This window comes from Calliphora vicina, chromosome 5, assembly GCF_958450345.1.
Source record: "Calliphora vicina chromosome 5, idCalVici1.1, whole genome shotgun sequence".
In the NCBI taxonomy this organism is placed as follows: domain Eukaryota; kingdom Metazoa; phylum Arthropoda; class Insecta; order Diptera; family Calliphoridae; genus Calliphora; species Calliphora vicina.
In genome coordinates this window covers 1471774-1491494 of record NC_088784.1, presented here as the reverse complement: position 1 = coordinate 1491494, position 19721 = coordinate 1471774, and the positions used below count along the sequence as shown (strand labels likewise).

The 19721-nt window shown below is 30.6% G+C and overlaps 1 protein-coding gene across 4 annotated transcripts in view; it reads right to left on the bottom strand.

The window, feature by feature from the left end:
- kn (EBF transcription factor knot) overlaps positions 1–19721 on the bottom strand; it is a 51470-nt gene that overhangs the window by 9485 nt on the left and 22264 nt on the right. For all 4 annotated transcript variants that reach the window (XM_065511727.1, XM_065511728.1, XM_065511725.1 and 1 more), the window contains exons 4-5: positions 17110–17183; positions 14594–14662 (exon numbers count right to left, since the gene is read on the bottom strand). In XM_065511727.1, coding sequence (XP_065367799.1) covers positions 14594–14662; positions 17110–17183 — 143 coding nt within the window. The remainder of the gene's footprint in view (positions 1–14593; positions 14663–17109; positions 17184–19721) is intronic.

Here is a 19721-nt window from a genome sequence, read left to right as displayed (position 1 = left end):
TACCAAACTGCTTAGGACAACAATAAACATATTTTTTGCAAGTCTACCAATTTTGTTTGGGTATTTTGGACATGAGCTTGTTTTACACAGACACACAGACGGACAGACGGACATGGCTCAATGTTACACAGGGTATGACAAACTTATATATACCCTCATTCACCACTTGTGGTGGTGGATGGTATAAAAATATAGTCAATATTTTTACAAAATTGTTTTAACAATATTATAGTCACTGTAATAATGTATATTTGGTTGACGTAACCCTAATATGTTTAAGTTACTATTCACACTGGCATTTTTTTTTTTTTAATTTTTAGCTTGTATTTTTAAACATTTATTTAAAGTATTGGCCATTGTTACCTTTGACTTTTTCCCATCTTTCTGGCAACATATGGAGGATTCCCAGCCAAAGGACCTGCTACTCATCTACTCTGTTCCAAAGTTAAGCGTATCCCGGAGAGAGCTTTCTGCATCGATATATAAAGCGGGAGAGGTAAAAGTTCCCAACCATTTCATTATAAATAGTCAAAAACCGCATATTCTGGAAGGTTTTTGGCCAATGCTCGCTTCAAAAGAATCAGTTGCATTCGATACAAATTCCCTGTGGTGGTATGGTCAGATTTCAGCAGCTCATAACAGATATGAAACTTTTGCTGCCATCAAAAACAGCGGCACATTTTTGTCAAATTAAAGAAGTAAAGCTAAACTTCCCGCATATGATGATTTGTTGGTACAAAATTCGACATTTTCGAAGCAAAAAAACTTTGTTGTTTACACTTTACAGGCCTGTCACAGAATTCCATTCCAATCGAAAGTGGAATTAATTCCGTAATTAGCTTCTTCACAAAAAGTAAAACGAAAATTTCTTTCCGAATGAAACCACTTTCAGTTTTCAAAGTGGAATTGATATTTGTTTGTATTTATTTGATTTTCTTAAAATTTTAATCCATTTCTGTACCAAAAACTTCACTTTTGTTTTAATATAAAAAAAGCCTGTCAAATTAAAATCTGAAATACAGAATTATTTAATATTTTTTGAATTAACAAATTACATGGAATCTGAAGAACCTAAAACGAAATCGATCGGAATTGAAACCATTCCGAACGAAATGTGTGACAGGCCTGATAATGTTCAATAACTAAGTGAGAATAAATGACAGATATGTACCCTTCAAAATGACATTTCCTAAATAAAAAACATTCAGCAATTGCCGCTTTAACATTATTTGGCAGAGTGGAAATAAAGAAACATTAATAAAAGTTCATCCAAATTCATCCAAATTCAACAAACATTTAAGATCCTTAAGGTAGAGTCACATATAGCAAATATTTGACGAAACAAACGTAACCTCTTAATAAATAACATTCCAATTCTTTTATTTATTTCAAGACCTAGAAATGCCTACTTCAGAATGTGTCCTAGAAGGCCTGTAACAATAAATGCCATGAAATTCTGAGAATTTTAATGTTAAACAATTTAACTAACTGTCTGCCCTGCTTTTTTCAGCTTTCTTTTTAAATTTCTGCTACGTCTTGTTATCAAGGAAATAAAATGTCTAAAATCAATGAGGTGCGTAATGACTTTTCGAAAAACGTGATTTTAATTTGGAAATACTTTTTAAATTGACCTTTAATTTAAAGGTCAAATTTGATTTAAAACAATTTAAATACTTAATGCAGCCGGAGGAATCCTTCATTATAAGTTTTAGCAAATACACACAACATAAACATCAAGAAAAGTAAATACTTGAAAAACATTTACGTTTATAAAAATTTAGATACAATTGGAAAATAAACTTCACTAGTTACAAGAGAAGGATATCGACAAAAAAACAACAATAATACAAAATAATAAATAGAGAGACAGACACATTTACGTTACGCCATAGTTATCACGACACCACCATTTTGTTTGTTTGTTTTTCTAGAGTTTTTAAGCTTTTTGTCAGACTGTTTACAACTGTATGTTTTTATGTGCGTTTGTAGGAGTGTGAGTATTGTTTTGGGAAATTCCTTAGATTTTCCTGGTTTTGCCAAAATGTTTTATGTATGTATGTAAAAGCAGTGTGTGGCAAATGTCTAAAGAAAACATCATCAACTTGATTATCAAAGGACCTTAGAAATCCTTTTATTTTATTTGTTTTTTTTTTCTTTGGTTTATTCTTATGTGATGATGTTATCATTATGACGATGGCGTAGCTGATGAAGATGATAATGTTGCAAATGAAAGCTTTTTGTATTAACAAAACACTCTTACTTTTTGTTAGAGAGCATCATTTAAAAAGTGAAAGTCCTTAGGGGTTTTCAAAATCCTGTTGCTTCTCTTGAGTGAAATTGCCAGGGATTTTGTGTGTTTCTTTAAGAAATATTGACCGGTTAATGGCTATTTAGAAGAAACTGCTCAATATTTGAGTTTGAGTGTAGCCAGCCATAGAAAGAGAAAAATTAACTTACTTTGCAAGCTCCCTTATCGCCCTCTCCCCCCAATTAAGCTATGACTGGAGATGTTGGTAAAATGTTTATGTTTTTGCTTAAAAAAGGGTGCTTTTTGTTTTCTATAGCAAATGATAAATGGTTTCATTTGGGGGTTGCTTTGGGATTCAAATTCATGCTGTTGGGATTTTGACGCAATACAAAGAATCAAATCAGCAAACATAAATAAATAAATATATACATATACATATGTATGTATGTAGGTATGTATTTACTAATATAGGTATGTATTATATGTATGTAGGTACATATACATATTTATTTGTATGCATTTTTAACATGAGTTTGTGTGTGGTGCTTTTTTGTCCATTATTTATTTGCAGTATTGAAACGAAAACCATGTGCAACTCGTTAAGTTTTCAGTTGTTTTAAGTTTACTAAGACAATCTAGCTAATTACGCTGCTTGGGTGGTCCTCATGTCTGCCACTGTTAAACAAGCAGTCAGCAAATCAGTTGAAGTTTGCTCCAGGGATGTCCACTAATATGGTAAGCGGCAACTGCTTGAAGTGTGCCGTGAATGCTTTACACAGTCCGTCAGCCAGTTAGTCACATAACCTACTACGTGGCGGCAGAGCCTACAAAACAAAAAATCCAAATCAAGTATCTTTCTGTTTTTATCGTTTCGTCTGACTGACTAACTGACTGTCTTTAAAGGAGGCATGTCTCTTTGTCAGAATAACAAATAAAACAATTTTTGTAAGTATTTTAAAGATGTTTAACTATTATCGACATTTAAATTGTGTACACACACACACCTATACACACACATACATAAAGACGAGTATCTATGTATTGACATTTCATTATAATTTTGTATAAATTTGTTATTGCATTTTATCATACAGCACATAATGATTTCATTAATCAACGTGATGTTATTAGTGATGTTTGCAACATTCGTAATTATCCCATAACTGGGATATTAATTAAATGTTTGTTGATTCACTATTAAAAAATAGTCGACATCAACTGCGTTTGCGTCTAAAGCTTTTACAGCGGACAGCATAGAGAGCCACATACAAACATACATGAACATAAATAAATAAATACACTGACCAACCAACACTTACACTTTGCTGTGGCACTATAATTGTTGATTGGCAATTTAACGCTCAATATAAAGTTTTTTTGCTAAGCAGTTGCAAATTGGGAAAATTGTATGTTGTAGTACATGTGATAAGAGGAATAACATCAGCATCATCTTCATCATCATGTTGGACAAACGCAAACGATTTTCATTTTTTTTTAATGATCTCGTTTAAATGTTTTTACTGTGATGATGGACGACGCTAAGACATTCATGCATCCATCCATCCAAACCATAAACCAGAGCACTAACAATATTCACATACATCCATCCATTCATACATATTTGTATTATATTTATAAATTTTTATAGTCAGAATCAGCGAGACTTGTTGTCTGTCAGTTTGTTGTTGGCAAGTTTGGAGTGTCACTCACTGAATATGAGTTTTGAGTTTGAATGTGAGAGAGTGTGCGCGTCATTGTTTGTACAATATTTTAGGATTATTGTAACACATCATCACAAATCAAACGTTGGAATGTTTAACGCACATACGCGTATGAGAGGCGAAAACGTTCAACAATTATAATTATTAATTTTCGAACAATTCTTTACATTAAATCAAACATACACACATACATACATCTATGTAAGTAACCCAGCTAACATTTAAGACTTGCCACAATTGCTATAATGTCATGTAACATTGGTTTTAATTCTTAGAATGGATTCTTTGGAAATATCTGTGGAATTTGTCAAAATTTTAAAACCTTTACCATGAGTGTCAAGGGTATATATAAGTAAATTTGTCAATCCTGTTGTAATTTCCACATTTTTCTGAATCATTATAGATAACGGAATCGATATAGCTATGTCCGTCTGTATATTAAAATCAACTTTCCGTAGCCACACAAATAACTTACATACATACATGATTCATACATCAATATATCAGCTATAGACCCGTTTCGGTTGCTATTTAAAATCGAGACAATCGGCCCACAAATGGCTGAGATATATTGAAAAAACCAGAATAACCTCGATTTTTGGTCTATATCTGGATTACAAAGTCATTAATATAGACAACATGGATATATACATAGTAAGTAGGACCTTCAATGGATCAAAATCAATATTTTTTTTAATAAAAAATTTTTTTTGTCATAAATTTTTTTCACTAATTAAAAAAAAAAATTTAAAATTTTGAAAAAAAAAATCTGTTTGAAATAAATTTTTTTTCATTAATTAAAAAAAAAAAATTAAATTGCAAAAACAATATTTTGAATTTTGTGGCTATTGTGACTATACAATTGCAAACGCTGCAGCCATCTTGCGGAAATCTTTTTTATATCCAAGTGATCATTCAAAATTGAAATCCACAATCGTTCACAATCTCTCGTACTTTCAATCTCCGATCGGCCTATATCATATCCTGATTTTTTTTCAATTGTTTCGGGTGTAGAGACCACAACTCGGCATCTTCCGTGCTTGTATGGCATCTTCTACGAAATTCAGTAAACTACTTTTTTACCATTGAAATTGATGGTGCAGAATTAGCCTTGGTTTGAGTAATGGATTTTTCCGCAAATAATAATGCAGACGAAATTCACTTTTTTCAATTTCTCCTCAAGTCACGAGGTAGTCTGCTATCAATGTTGATAGCCAAATGACGCAGAGAGATCAAATTTTGACAGGAGTCAACAAACAGATGCCTGTTGACAGGAGCAGTGTTGCCCTTTCAGTTAAGAGCCGGGAAATTTAAAAAGTAGTGGACTTATTTTTAATTTTTGTAAATTTTAACGTTACCTTTTAACTGTTTCGAATCGGTAGCGAACCTTGACAAAAAAGGTAACGTAACAATGTTGAAAATTGTTTTGGGAAAATACTTAATATTTTTTCTCGGTTGTCTTACATTTTGTTCCATAACTATTTTACTACAAAACCGATTTTCAATACCAAACAGCTTAGGACAATTCTAAACATATTTCTGTGGAGTCAATTAAACACTTTTGGAAGTGAGCGTGTTTTACACAAACTTAGTATGTTTTCTACTTTCCAAAGGATCAAGATCACATAAGTATTTATTTATATATATAAAGTTTATTGAGTCTAAGATGTTATAAACGGAATAACAAACGTATTTATACTGATATTATGATGATAGCATTATCCTACCCACTATCTGATCTATATAACTGCAATACGATCTTGTTTACTGGGATATTTATGTATGTTTGAGGCATTACTCAAATACTACTAAATAACTAGATGTGTATCCATCACATCAAATCTAAGCTTAGAGTCTGTCGTATACATACATCCATCCATCCATCCATATGTACATATTAATACAATAAAATTATGATCAAGCCAAGTTTTCTTTAACAAGCCAAAAAAGCAAAAAGCTAAACAAAAAAAAAACTCGAATTGACGAAAATGGTTAATCCGTCAATTCAAGTGTGTATCGATGAGATCAGTACGTCGTAGTTAATTTCATGTGGACTTTAAAGCCTCGATACGAATGATGCACAACAAACAAATGCAACAAAACAACATGTTTGTTTGTTTGAATGTACAAAGTACATGTATTTATGCATTTTGTAGATATGAATTTTTGTTTTTACGAGACACTCAGCAGCAAAGTGTAAGTAAAAGCATCTCGCAGATAGAAACTTGAGGAAAATCTTACTTACAACCATCGTAGCAACCATGTTTGTCATGTTGATGTTCATTGTTGTTGACGACACAACGTTGTTGCAGTTGTTTCTAAGGATGAAGTTGATGACGACGACCACGATGATGATGAGATGAGGTTGGCGATGATCGTTACTTGAAAAAGATTGTCGGCGGCATCTTAGCACTCGTCAATCAGCAGAGACCACAGTGGCTTAAAAAATCTAGGTAAACTTTTTCTTTTTTTTCTTTTTTATTTTGTTTAAAAATGCCGCCGGCAAAACTACATAAACATCTAAAAAAAATCTATAACAATATGAAAAAAGAAATACATAGTTTGTTTTATTTTATAAAGAAAAATGCAGAAAACAAAAACTACTAGATAAACCAATTCGGCATAAAGAAACGATCAATTCAATTCGAATTGAATCGAATGAAATTAATTCATATATTGTAAAGAGTATAGGAGAGAGAGAGATCAGGCGAATTGTTTAAATAAATTAACAGTGTGCCACAAGATGTGTGGGAACTGTTTACAGTCAAACATTTCATTCTAGCTACCGAGTTACTTTTGTTCGAATTGTGGAATTCATAGTTAATATTGAATATTTGTAGGATTTTATAGTTGTCACTCTGTAGACAGTTCATCTCGTTATAATCTAGCACGTGTTACAATTCCGATGCCTTGTAAAGCATCACTTATCCTTAGCCAAAAAGCTGCATTCATCCATGCATCCAACCATCCATCCATCCATCTATCTGTCCCTGCACATGCACAGCTTACGAATACGAGTAAACTATCGATAAATCTTTTAGCACAACAAACTGATCCTCATCTTCATCTTTTTTAGTTTTTGTTGTTGTTTTTAGTTTGCGGTTTGGTTTATTTAATGCCATCGATTCGGTGATTCAGTGATTTGATCTATGTTCATGTAGAGTAGTGTTGCAAATAGCGCGTAAAGCGCAAACTTCAGTGGAGGTCCCTGCCACTTATACATTAAAACGATCAAACGACCCAACGTTTAGACCAACCAACCAACCAACCATCCAGCCAGCCGACCATCCAACCAACAACGTTTGTTGGTAGGCTGGCTGGCGACTTGTCACCCAGCTTTTACCAAAACAAAAGAAACGTAGCTTGTTGTTTTTTGCTGCTGTTTTTTGTTGTTATTATTGTTGTTGTTGTTGTTTATATGCATTGTAACAATAACAATTGTTGCTACTACATCTACAACAGCATTTTATCAAAATAACTCAAACTGTAATTTATACTAAGCAACTTGCAACTTGAAACATGAAAGACGGTCTGCTCTCGACTGACTGTGTGACATAATAACAAATAAACGAACAAACCAAACAAACAACCAGCAACAATAACAACAACAAGAAAACTAACCAACATTCTAAATGTATGTGTGTTGCCCCAAATATTTTATTATTAATTTGGACTTTATTGGGTACTAAAGGGCTCGAAAAAGTACTATACATGTTCTGTTAACTTATGGAACAATTACAGCAATATAGTTTAAATGGAACGATAAAGGTTTCTTGATGATCTTGCCAAAGCAGCTTGTGAAACAATAATTGGGAACAGTTGGGAATTAAGCACGTTAAACAGTTCAAATAATTTGAATGGAAGCTCAAAGTTAATGCGAATTAGGCTTTTAAAATCCAGCATTGATCAGCCATCTTAAATGCTGTACAAAGTTCTAAAGTTTATGGGTAAAATGAATAATTATGGACCGATTGTCATCAAATTAGGTCGTGTATTCTATATTAAACTTTATTTGGATTCCAACATTTTTTTTTAGAGATTTATGCTCGTTAAAGTCATTTTCGGAAATGGGCCTTATATGGGACCTATGGCCAATTATGGATTGATCCGCAAGAAATGTTTAAATCTGATTTCTTTTTATATAAAACTTATTTGTGGAGAAATTTGTGTGGATATCAATATAAATCAGACATTTATGTCAAGCAAACCCAATTAAGTACCAATTTCGGTCCTTCGAACGAAAATGATTTTGAGTCGATCGGTACTTTAAGGTGGCTGTTGGACTAGGGTATATCTAATGATATTAGAGAAAAATGGAGACTCATTTTGAGATGCAAAACATCTTCAAAATTAGTACCATTTTATAAAAGGTACTTTATCAACTCTAGTAGTTGAGAAGTACTCAACTATTCGCATACAGCAACTAAAATGTTCACAACTGGTTTTTCAAAAAAGTTTTTTTTTTTTTTTACTTTTGTTAAAATCAACCCAATTCCTTTGACCAAAAGGAAGTTTTTTCTTATTTTTTTTGCACACACATGTTTTATTGATGAATTTGTTTTGTTGTCGTTTTATTTGGTCTTTTGAAAGAGAGAAAAGTCAAAATTGTAATTGCATTAAATCAAAAAACCGAATTTCAAATTATGCGTAGAATAATAACAGTGACGATCACAGAGTGTCGGCGGCGGCCCATTTAAACCATCAGTTCAATATCACTTTTGTATTCTATGGAGTTGTTGTTGTTGCTGTTGCTGTTTTATTGTATTTTATTTGTGATTTCTTATGATTTGTTAGTTAGTGGTGGCTACGTCCATGACTACAACTAAGACGACACTTTTGTATTATTACCAGTTCGAGAGTATTGTCATCATCTTGTCGTTTGTTTCTGTTTTTTTTTTTATCAATTTCTTACTTTTTTAGGTTTTTATTTAATGTATTTAAAGGCGACTTGAAATTATTCCAATGTTTTATATGGGCGATGGAAATATGCGCTTCGTGTGAGTTCAAGAATTAAATGAATGTAAGGATTCACCACTGTTCTTTGGGCTACGATCAGTGATCACTGTTCGCTTGTATTAAAGTATTGTTCGCATTTCACGGTGTGTGGTTTCATCATGTAAACTTTTTTTGTTTGTTTTAGCTTTGCTTTGCGTCCCTTTGTGTGGACGCTTGTTGATTTGATTTTTAAATTATGGGAGTTTTTTTTTTATAAAATGCTGTTTTTGCTGCTTTTAAATTTAACAGCAGATCAGCTACAAACATACATACATACAAATAGGAAATAAAATAATTTTAATGCTGCATGAAGAATGGCCAGCTGGTGATAAGAGCAATTATTTGTAGGAAACAAATTTGAACAATTAATTAGCTTAAATGAATTTTTTCAAAAGAATTTTACAGAAATAAATCTTTAGAATCCTACTTACTTAGGTAATTAATTAATGTGTAGAATAGTACAGGAAAATAAAGGTGTTGTGGCCTTTTTTTCTTTTAATAATATTAATAATAATTTAGATTAATATTCTTGTATGTAATTGCAATGTTGGTTTTTCTTTTTAATATTTTTTGCAATTATCTAAATAGTTTGTTATATATACTAATTCGCCTATTCAAAATTAAAGGCAGGCAGACAGTTATGTAGCTGTTATACATACATACATACATATACTTCCTCTATAATTGGGGCTTTGCTGTGGTAATAGTGTCGTCGTGGTCGTCGTTGTTCATTTTTACTAAAATATTCACCCCTTTTTTGCCAGTTGACTCTTGTGACTGCATGCATATCGCGTGACTTTTTTATTATTTTGTGTAATCGTTTTAAATGATGACAAAACTTTTATCCACTTTGTTAATACACCTTTAGTAGACTCAAAAAACATGGTTGGTAGAAGTGTTTAAACAAAAATGTTCTTTAAAATTAAATAGAAAAGTTTTGAAAACTAATTTTCATACATACACGATCCTCGACCATTGTGATCCGTGTCACAATACATATTTCTTTTAAACATTTGCATCAGTGCTCGGCATAAAGATAAAATTGAGTTAGTGTTAGTGATTTTTCTTGGCTTATTTAATAATGTTTGTGAACTTCGTTGACATTCGTATTGTTAATTAAACGATCTTGTTCGGCCTACGGTTGCTATGAGTGCCGACCACTGATTTATATCATTAGCTTAGAGTGCAAAACTTAGCGAAAGAGAGGCAAAATGATAAAAAATCGTCGGTATTTATTGTTTATTCTTTTAACATTATCATTTGACTTAAATATTCTTTTATTACAAATGTTACAGTTAAAAATGTTATTCTTGATACATATCATGTTTCAAATATCTGCTACTATCTGCTCACAGGCAACATTTTTCGAGTGCAAAACTGTGTGTAAGTTTTTCTGTTTATTTTATCAAGCTTTTGGTGGCAACTGAGTTTTTTTTTTAATTTTCTAAATGCATTTCTACTGAAGGACTATTATTATTATTTTTATTTGCAAACATGTTATTTTTTTTTGTCAAGAGTGTGTTAAAAAAGGTAAAGTTCATTTGCAGTACATGTGCCGGAGGAGTTTAGTGGGAAGAAAGAAACTGTAGTCGGTCATGGTCACCAAACAAAGTGCATTATAAGCATAAATTTCAAAAGGCGTGAAATTATGGCAAATATTTTGTTTAATTTTTTCAATAATATAAATAAATAAAAGCATCTTGAAGTGTGACTTTTGAAAATTTTCCCATCGTAGAATCTAACAGCAGCTTGGTATTGAGTGCAAATTACTAACAAAATAAATACAAAAGAAAGATCATTTGCACTTACTACTGAACACTGTTATGGGGATAAATATTCATATTTTTTTTTTGATAAGAAAGGGTCAAGAAGGATGGATCGAACAATTCTTTCTTTTAAATCTAAATGTTTACATTTATTGTACTAAATTGTAGCAGTTTCAAAATTAGAAAGATAATACTTCATATCGACCCCTAACAGCGAAAATAACTTAACCCACAATTTATTCCATTTTCGTTTTTAATGCAAATCAATAATCTGGATCTGGTGAAATTTCATAGCTGCATCAAAACAAAATGTTTCTTAGATACACACCGTTACCAAAGTATACATAGGATCGACTTATTTGGCTTTTTGTAAACATCAACGGTTAGGGCTCGATATGTTTGAATATCACTGAGCCATCTGTAGGGTGTATAAGGACACCACCAAACAAAACAACAACTGAATATGCAAATATGATAAAAATGTTAAATAACTTGTGAACATTGTAAAATAGTAGCAATAGTCGTTGTAGCAGGCAAAACGATAATTGGGTGAGGTGACTACATAACTCATTTCTATATGGTCAATTGCTTGCAAAAAAATAAAATAAAAATAAAAAAATTATACATTTTTCATACTGCATTTAGTTGATACATAAAACATTTAGTTTGAGTAATTGTACAGGAATTTATTTTGTTTTTTGTTTGTTTTAGAAACACCTTTAAATATTTTAGTGAAATTAAATTTTTTTTTTCTTCAGATTTTTCAAAAAAATGTTGCACAAATTTGAAATAATTTGAAGAAAAAATCGATTTTGTAATTTGTTTTGTGATAAATAAATAAATAATAATTTTATTAATTAAATGACGTTTGTTGCAAACCCTCCTCTTGTTATATATTAAACCTAGACAAATTTTGAAGCCAAACACAAATTGCTGGGCCATTAACTATGAAATGTTGAACGTTCACGTGTATTGCGTCAGATGTCAGTCAGCTACATTTACAGAAGTATGTAGGTATGTCTGTAGGTAACTACGTTTTAGTACAATATTAATGATTTTATGTTGTTGGTTTCATCTGTTGTTTTATTTTTGGTAACCAATTAACCGAACAACTACCCGATAAAAACCAAGTATAAAGGACTTTCCCCATTTCATGTTAAACACAAGTGACAACATGCGTTGGCAATTTATAACAAGAACAAAAAACAAATACGTTCAAACAACTCACAGTAAAAATAATAATAATAATGAAAAACAAGCAATATTTAAATTTCTCTTGTAACCAAAAATGAAAAAAAAAACAAAAAAATTGGGAAAAACAGTGTAAGTACACGGTGGTTAACTTATCGACATATTGCACGCTATACTTACACACTTACTAGCATGAACACACAAACACAAACACACGCACTTCAACACCAATACTTGTAAAATGTTCTGGGTATGAAGAGCAGAGCAAGCAGATATTTATGTGCGGAAGGATAAACCAGTGATGCTACATAATTTGTTGGCACGTGACAACAAAATTGACAATGACAGGTATGGATACACACAGCGACAGACAGACAGATGGACGGACGTTACAAGAATTTTTACAACTAAAGATGAACAACATTTTAGTTTTTGTCCAAGTATATTATATTGTATTGATTGTTGTAATACAAAAATACCAAAATAGTTTAAGGCAATTATCCCTAAAAGTTTCCTTTTTTTATTTCTTCACAGCCATCATGTTTATATTTATTTAATTGCTGCTAAATATTTGTGTGTTTTACATAAACAATTTTTAAATTTGAATTTTTTTTTTTCAGTAAATCGTTTCTCAAAAATATTCAAAGTCAGGCTTTGCTTTTGAGAGTTACAATGTATGGATTGCAAATTGTTTAAAAAATTTACTATAAATAGCTGTTTACGTCCACCAATACCCAAAAAACGTTTTCCTAGTAATTTAAGTAGTTGGAACTAATGTTAAGCATTGTTTCACAGCAGTGCACTATGGCCGAAAAACCCCAAATAGCGGCAAAAACTATTTCTCGACAAGATAGACTCACCAAATTTTACTGTCAAAATATTCCATTTGAGTAAAAATGGGCAGTCCACGCCCCCTTTTTTGTATTAAGCCGCCCATAAGGGCGATTTTTGAAAAAAAAAATAATGCTTACTCTCTAAAACTCCCTTTTTATAATTTGATAGATACATTTCTATAAACTTTAAACAAAATTACGAAAGTCGTGTCAGTTTTTTGTGGGGCTCCCATATGAATTTACCTTTTGCAAAAGTAGCATTAAGTGGTGAGTTTGCAATTATTTGCAAACAAATTTTACATGGCATTAAACCTTAGTCTCCCACGAACAACTACATGTAGGAAACTCCATTAAAGGTTGTTATCTTCCGGAGTTTTACTCCACAAAAGACAATAACACTATTCACAATTTCACAAAAAAGGCGAGCCAGTAAAAACATCAAATTAAGTTCTAAATACAAACATTTACGAAATATCTTTACAACTGTTAAAAATACACATCTCGAGTAATAGAATCCATATTCAAAGATTTATTTTATTGAAAGTATATTTTGGAAAACGACGATTTATTTAATAAAAAATTATACTGCTTCACAATTAATAAAATGAATTAGAATTAAATTATATATTATTAGCATTTTATGTCTAATTATCGGTTGTCAACTGCCATTATTTGTATCTATTTTTTCTTTCCAGTATGTTGGCAATAGAACGTGATTCAAAAAATTTTAAAAATATGGTGTTGGAAAATCGAAATTCTGCCATAGTGCATTGGTTGGCATAGATAGCACGGATCATTTTCGATCACTGATGGCTCTTAATGACGACCTCTGTTTTATGCTTTATTTCATACAATACTCTAGCAAAATGATGAATCATAGAGAGCAAAGACCTTAATAAAATATTACTTATACCACATGTAGTCCATAAATGTTGATAAAAGAGATCTTGACTCAGAACATTAATACAAAGGTGATCGATCGATTCGGTTTTATAAGGCATATAGGGAATATGAAAAGTATGAGTGTCATTTAGTTACACAATTTAAAAGTGTTTTATTGAAGTCAATAGAGTACGGGAATACTTATAGTTTCTCATGATCATTTCATTTTAGTGAAATGGAGGTATTGATAAACTTACAACTTCGGAACGTCATAAATATGTTATTTTAAAATAAAAAACCTTTTGAAAATTATTAAATTTCTCTTGCAGAAAACACAGAATTGTCAGCAGATATTGAATTTTACCGTTAAGTGTAATAATAATTTAAACCAATAAAAGTTTCCTACAATTTTTGCTTCTTTATAAAGAAACTACAAGCTTTATGCTTCAACCACAAGGATCTCATGTACATATGGATACAAATATAAGTAATTGTATGTAAGTCTGACTATCTATGTAAAGAGTAAGCAGAAAGTCTGATATTTATTATAATGAAAAGCTGCTTAAAATGTCAACTTCGTAAGGAGGATGACACAACACATACACACACACACACACTTGTAACCTTATAAGGATGAAATATTTACTTACTCTCTAGTATTTTGCGATATAATACAATATTTTGTAAATGTATCGATGTCTGTTTATTAACATTGAAAAATAAAATGAGGAAAAAAAACGAAAAAAAATAGAATGAAAGAAAGAAAATAACAACTTAAAATAAAGTATGATGTACAATGTACAATTTCGTAAAATATATGTATGATAAAAGGATATTGTTGTATATGTCGAAGTACTTAAATATAAATATTATGAACTTGTTTGTAGCCTGCAACAGCAGCTACATTGGATGCTGCCGCTGCTGCAATTGTTTGTATTGTAGGATTTTGTTACTTACCGATCAATAATGACAGGATCTGATGGTGTTTCATTGCGGTTTCCACAGCTTTTTTTGTCACAACAACGGCTGTAAAGAAAAAAAAAGAACAATGAATTAAATTGGTTTATTTATATTGTCATATGCATGAAATGGATAATGAAATTTACATTAAACAAGCAACAAGTCTTTAAAAATTCAATTCAATAATGAATTTTATATGGCAATGATTTTAATTTGTTTTAAGAACAATTATTATATTCTTTTTGAGTTAAAGTAGCAGAAATTGAGAAATTAATTAAAAGTATTTTAATGAGAGAAAAGAGAGTCTATGAAATTGAAATTCGATCCAAGATCCTCTAGTCGTCTACTTTTATTACACGTTGGAATCATTGAAGCCAATGAAAATGAGCCGAACATCAATATAATAATGATATATTTTCAAAGAACTAATTCTTAATTAACATTTCAAAATCAAATAAAATTTTAAATATTAAGCAATCCATTAAAGCATTCATTACGAATTAATTCCTTAACAATTAAATTATTAAATAAGAAATGAATTCTACAAAGAATGAATTCTTAAATGAATGAATTCAATACGTTTAAAGTACTATGGAATTAAGCCACTGAATTAAGAGTTAATTCTTACGAATTCGATTGTATTTGAGTCGTTCGTTCGTTTAGAATTTCATTATTTTAAAAAATAGTTGTTTTATTTAAATAAATCTTTGTTCAAAAGGAATGATTCGCCAAAATTTTAATAATGTGAAGGTATTATAAAACATAAATATCAGCAACCTAAGTAGTCACTACCATATACTATATTTAGGGGTTCTGCTGGGTTTTTTTTATTTAGCTCTAATCAATAAGTTTATTGTTATTACAATACCTGTATTGTTGCAAGGATCTATAATCTTTTTTTTTGTTTACCGTTGTTAGGTTTAGTCAATACTTTAATGCGTGAAAAAATATGGCATAAAGCCAAATTCATTGTTATCTACTCTTATTCTGTTGACTAACCATAATTTTTCAGCATACCAACAACAACCAAGTAATATTTACTTTTTTCAGTTCTGTTTCCTCTTTTTTTTTTTGGGTGATACTAAAAAAAAGGAGTGACAGAGATAATGTATTGTGGACACAGGCGAAAATACACACATTCTATATACTACAAACAAAAATAGAAAAACATGAAATGAGTGCGTTACTCGCAACGATAACAGGACCCATTGTTAATGTTGGTAAAGCTTAAACAACCATTTTATGATGATGCTGTTTATCCCAGTTGATACGAGCAAACAATACAGCCACCCAAACACCACCCACTCTCACGCATACAAACTCACTTGCTCACTCAATAAAAACACAGAAAAACAAACAGACAGACAGCCAAACCCATAGACCTAGAGAAAGTGTGAAGAAGAGAAGAGTACCCTGTTGCAAAATACACACAATAATAACAACAACAACAAACAAATTTACAATTTAACTCCATTTTATAAACATGCAGGTTTGTGTGAGAGTGTTTGCATATTGGAGGCTGTAAATGTATTAGTAGAGAATAGAAATTTAAACATTACAGCTATTTTAGCTTAAACAAACAAACAAACATACAAACTAGCCGGACATCATCATTTTGAATGTAAACAAAACAACAACAAAAAATAAGAAGCAATTGCAAAGAAGAAAACGAAAGACATTATTGTAAAAAAAAGAAACAAAATGAAGGGAGATATTTAGAAGCTTCAACAATCAAGGCCATTTTATTTAGTACTACTTTCACACACTGACACACAAACACTTGTATTAGGTAGGCATGGTAAGCTGTGGGTGCTTTTTAAGGCATTTTAAAGTTTAACACAATAAAAGGAATTTAAAAACTGTATTATTTACTAGTTTTCATTTCCATAACTACTACTGTTAAAAATTATGAGTTTTGTTGTATAAAAAAAAATAAAAAAACTACAATTTAAATAACCAAAATCAAATACAAAAGCCAACAATAACAAAAAGCTTCAAAAAATTACCAAATATTTTTTGATGATGTACAAATGTATCAAATGAAGAAAGTGTGAAAATGTGAAAATGTAAGCAAATCTAAGAGATTTTTAAAGAAGGATTTGTTTGCCAAGGAACACAAATCACAAAAAAGAAAGGAAATTTAGTTTAAAGCAAATAAAGCTAACAAAAAAATGCTAAAGAATGAAAAAAAAAACAGAAAGAAAGGAAATTGTATACTCAAGGGGTTTAACTACCGTAATAGATAGAAATGTCTAAATGTTGGTTTATTTTCTATTTTTTTATTCTTTGCTTTTCTATCTCTTACTCTTTTATTCTTTTACGTTTTCATGATTTTTTGTTTATTTATTATGCAAACAAAGTAGAGTGTTGATTAAAAAAAAATTGAATAGAAAAAAAGTAATGTAAAAAATATACAACACGATATCATTTGTTATAATCCTTAACTGGCTTGCTTGCTTGCTTAACTATTCATAAATATGTATTTAAATACGTAATTTTATATTGTAACTCACCTGCACATAACTTCATGTGTTAATAATACACGGCACATTTCTGGATTTTTATCTTGTCCTTCATAGATAATTGCCTGCAAAGAAAAAAAAGAATAGCAATAAATAAATTAAAATTTCATTAAAGTGACGCAATTTAGGAAATTAAATACAAGTATATAGGTTATAATGCTAAAAGGTTTCAAAAAAAATCATTTTATTCCCCAGAATCATAAGAAAAGTTTTGCCAAGAAATTTGATTCTTAAATTTTGATACTTTTACAAAGCAAATAGCTTAAAATATGAATGTTATGGGATTTTCAAACTCAACGTTGCGATGTTAACCGACATTGGTTGGGGTCAACATGTAAAATTTATGAAACTGGTTTATTAGTAGCTAACACTAACGATCACCTCACGATCACGAGCATGTTCTTGTGGAATCAAAAGTAATTGATTCAATCCAGCATCTTAAATCAAAGGTTCGAAAGAATCAAGTTCATTAAAGCATTTATAAGGAACTAATTCATAGGCCTAATTCCTTACAATTTTTAAACACTATGAATTCAATCTTCACAGAATTAATTCCTTATTGAATCACTCAAATTGTCTTTAATTGAAATTCATTACAATTTAGCTTTATGAAATATATTTAATGCTCAAATTTGTCTTAAATTTAAATCTATTATAAATAGACTTTAGAAAACGTTTATCAATTAATTTTGTTAATTTATAAAAACAAAACAAATTGAATGAAGAAAATATATTTTCATTCAATTTGGATTAGATTTGAATTAACAAGAATTTAAAAATTCATAGGTTGAGCGAATATTATTGAGAATTAATTCCATTATGAATTAATTTAATGCTGAATAAATTCAGTTCAAATAAAAGCCTTTGAATGAAGCTAAAGATTTTAGCCCTTATTCAGAAATATGATTGGAAACAATTTTCAAATTTCTGTATGAAAACCACTCAAAAAGTATTGGAAAACAAATAGATTTTCATAGAAATATTTAAAATAAATTTTTTGAACGTGTTTCCGATCAGAACCTAATTGGTTTTCTGAAAATGAATTAGGATTTTGGCGAATTATGCTAGTATTGAGTTAATTAGTTTGAAGATTTGACTGAAACTAAAACAAGTAGGGTATTATATGGTCAAGCCCGACCATATAATACCCTACACTAAGTAAAAGAGTAAAAAAATTTTTCTTTTAAAATTTCAATAATTTATATTTTTGAGTGATTTTCGGAAGTGGGCCTTATATGGGAGCTATGACCAATTATGGACCGATCACCATGATATTAGTTCGTGTGATTTATTCTATATAAAAGTTTACTATGTTGAATTTTGTTAGTATACCAACATTTTTAAGAGATTTATGCACGTTAAAGTGATTTTCGGAAGCGGGTCTACATGGGAGCTATGACTTATTATGGACCGATCGTAACAAAATTTGGAGACATGAATTTGGTATATATAAAACTTATTTGGAGCGCAATTTGTGGAGATACATTTATAAATTAAACATTTATGACCGATAAAGTCCAATTTCGGAAGGACATTTGTATGGGGGCTAGGTGAAATAATGGTCCGATTTCAGCCAGTTTCAATAGGCTTGGTCCTTGGACCGAAATTTGGTACATATTGTACCAAATTTGATCGAAATATCTTCAAAATTGCGACCTGTACTTTGCGCACAAGGTTTACATGGACAGCCAGCCAACCAGACGGACGGACGGAAGGACGGACATTGTTTAATCTACTCAGAAAGTGATTCTAAGTCGATCGGTATACTTTAAGATTTGGGTGTTAGACTAATATTTTTGGGCGTTACAAACATCTGCACAAACGCATTATACCTTCCCACTATGGTGGTGTAGGATAAATATAAACTTGTTCAGTGATTTCACAAAGTGCAGGCATAATGTTTAAGCTCATCAGCGAACATGATAATTTAAGTTAGTTGGCTCCCCTTTGAGCTGCTATTTGACTCTTTAATAGCATGACGTTAAAGATTGATGCTGAACTGAATAACCAGAAACAACCTAGATTCTGTAGGTGAATATCGTTTGAGTCATCCGTTAGAGAGAGCCAGATAGTCTTGAAAAAGTGCCTGCACAGAATGCGCTACACGAAATATTTGATATTGTCGAATAAATTCACAATATGCCGACAGAAATAATTGCAAAAAGAGATACCTATGATTAAAATTTAAATATATTTAAAAATTGATACAAGTATTAAATCAGTCTTGCTTAAACAAATTAATTTTCAAAATTTTTGTTCCAAAATATATAATAATTGAAAACAAATACACAAACAATTCATATTGTATCTATGGATGTGTAAATGAATGTATGGGTTATACAATCACATAAACATTTAACAAACAAAAAAAATAAGGGATAATGGTTTTGTTTGTGTGTTTATGCTGTTTTGTAAAGCCCTCAAAATCCCTGTGATTAGTGTTTGATACTTTTACTCTGAAAATTAATTTCTGATTATGTTTATGTTTCTTTTTATTTCATGTCTGTCTCTGCTTTTCTATTCTATTCAATACTATTCTCGATTTTGTGGCATAAGGTAAAGTGAATTTATTTATTTTTGTTGTAAAAATGTTGCAGGTCTAG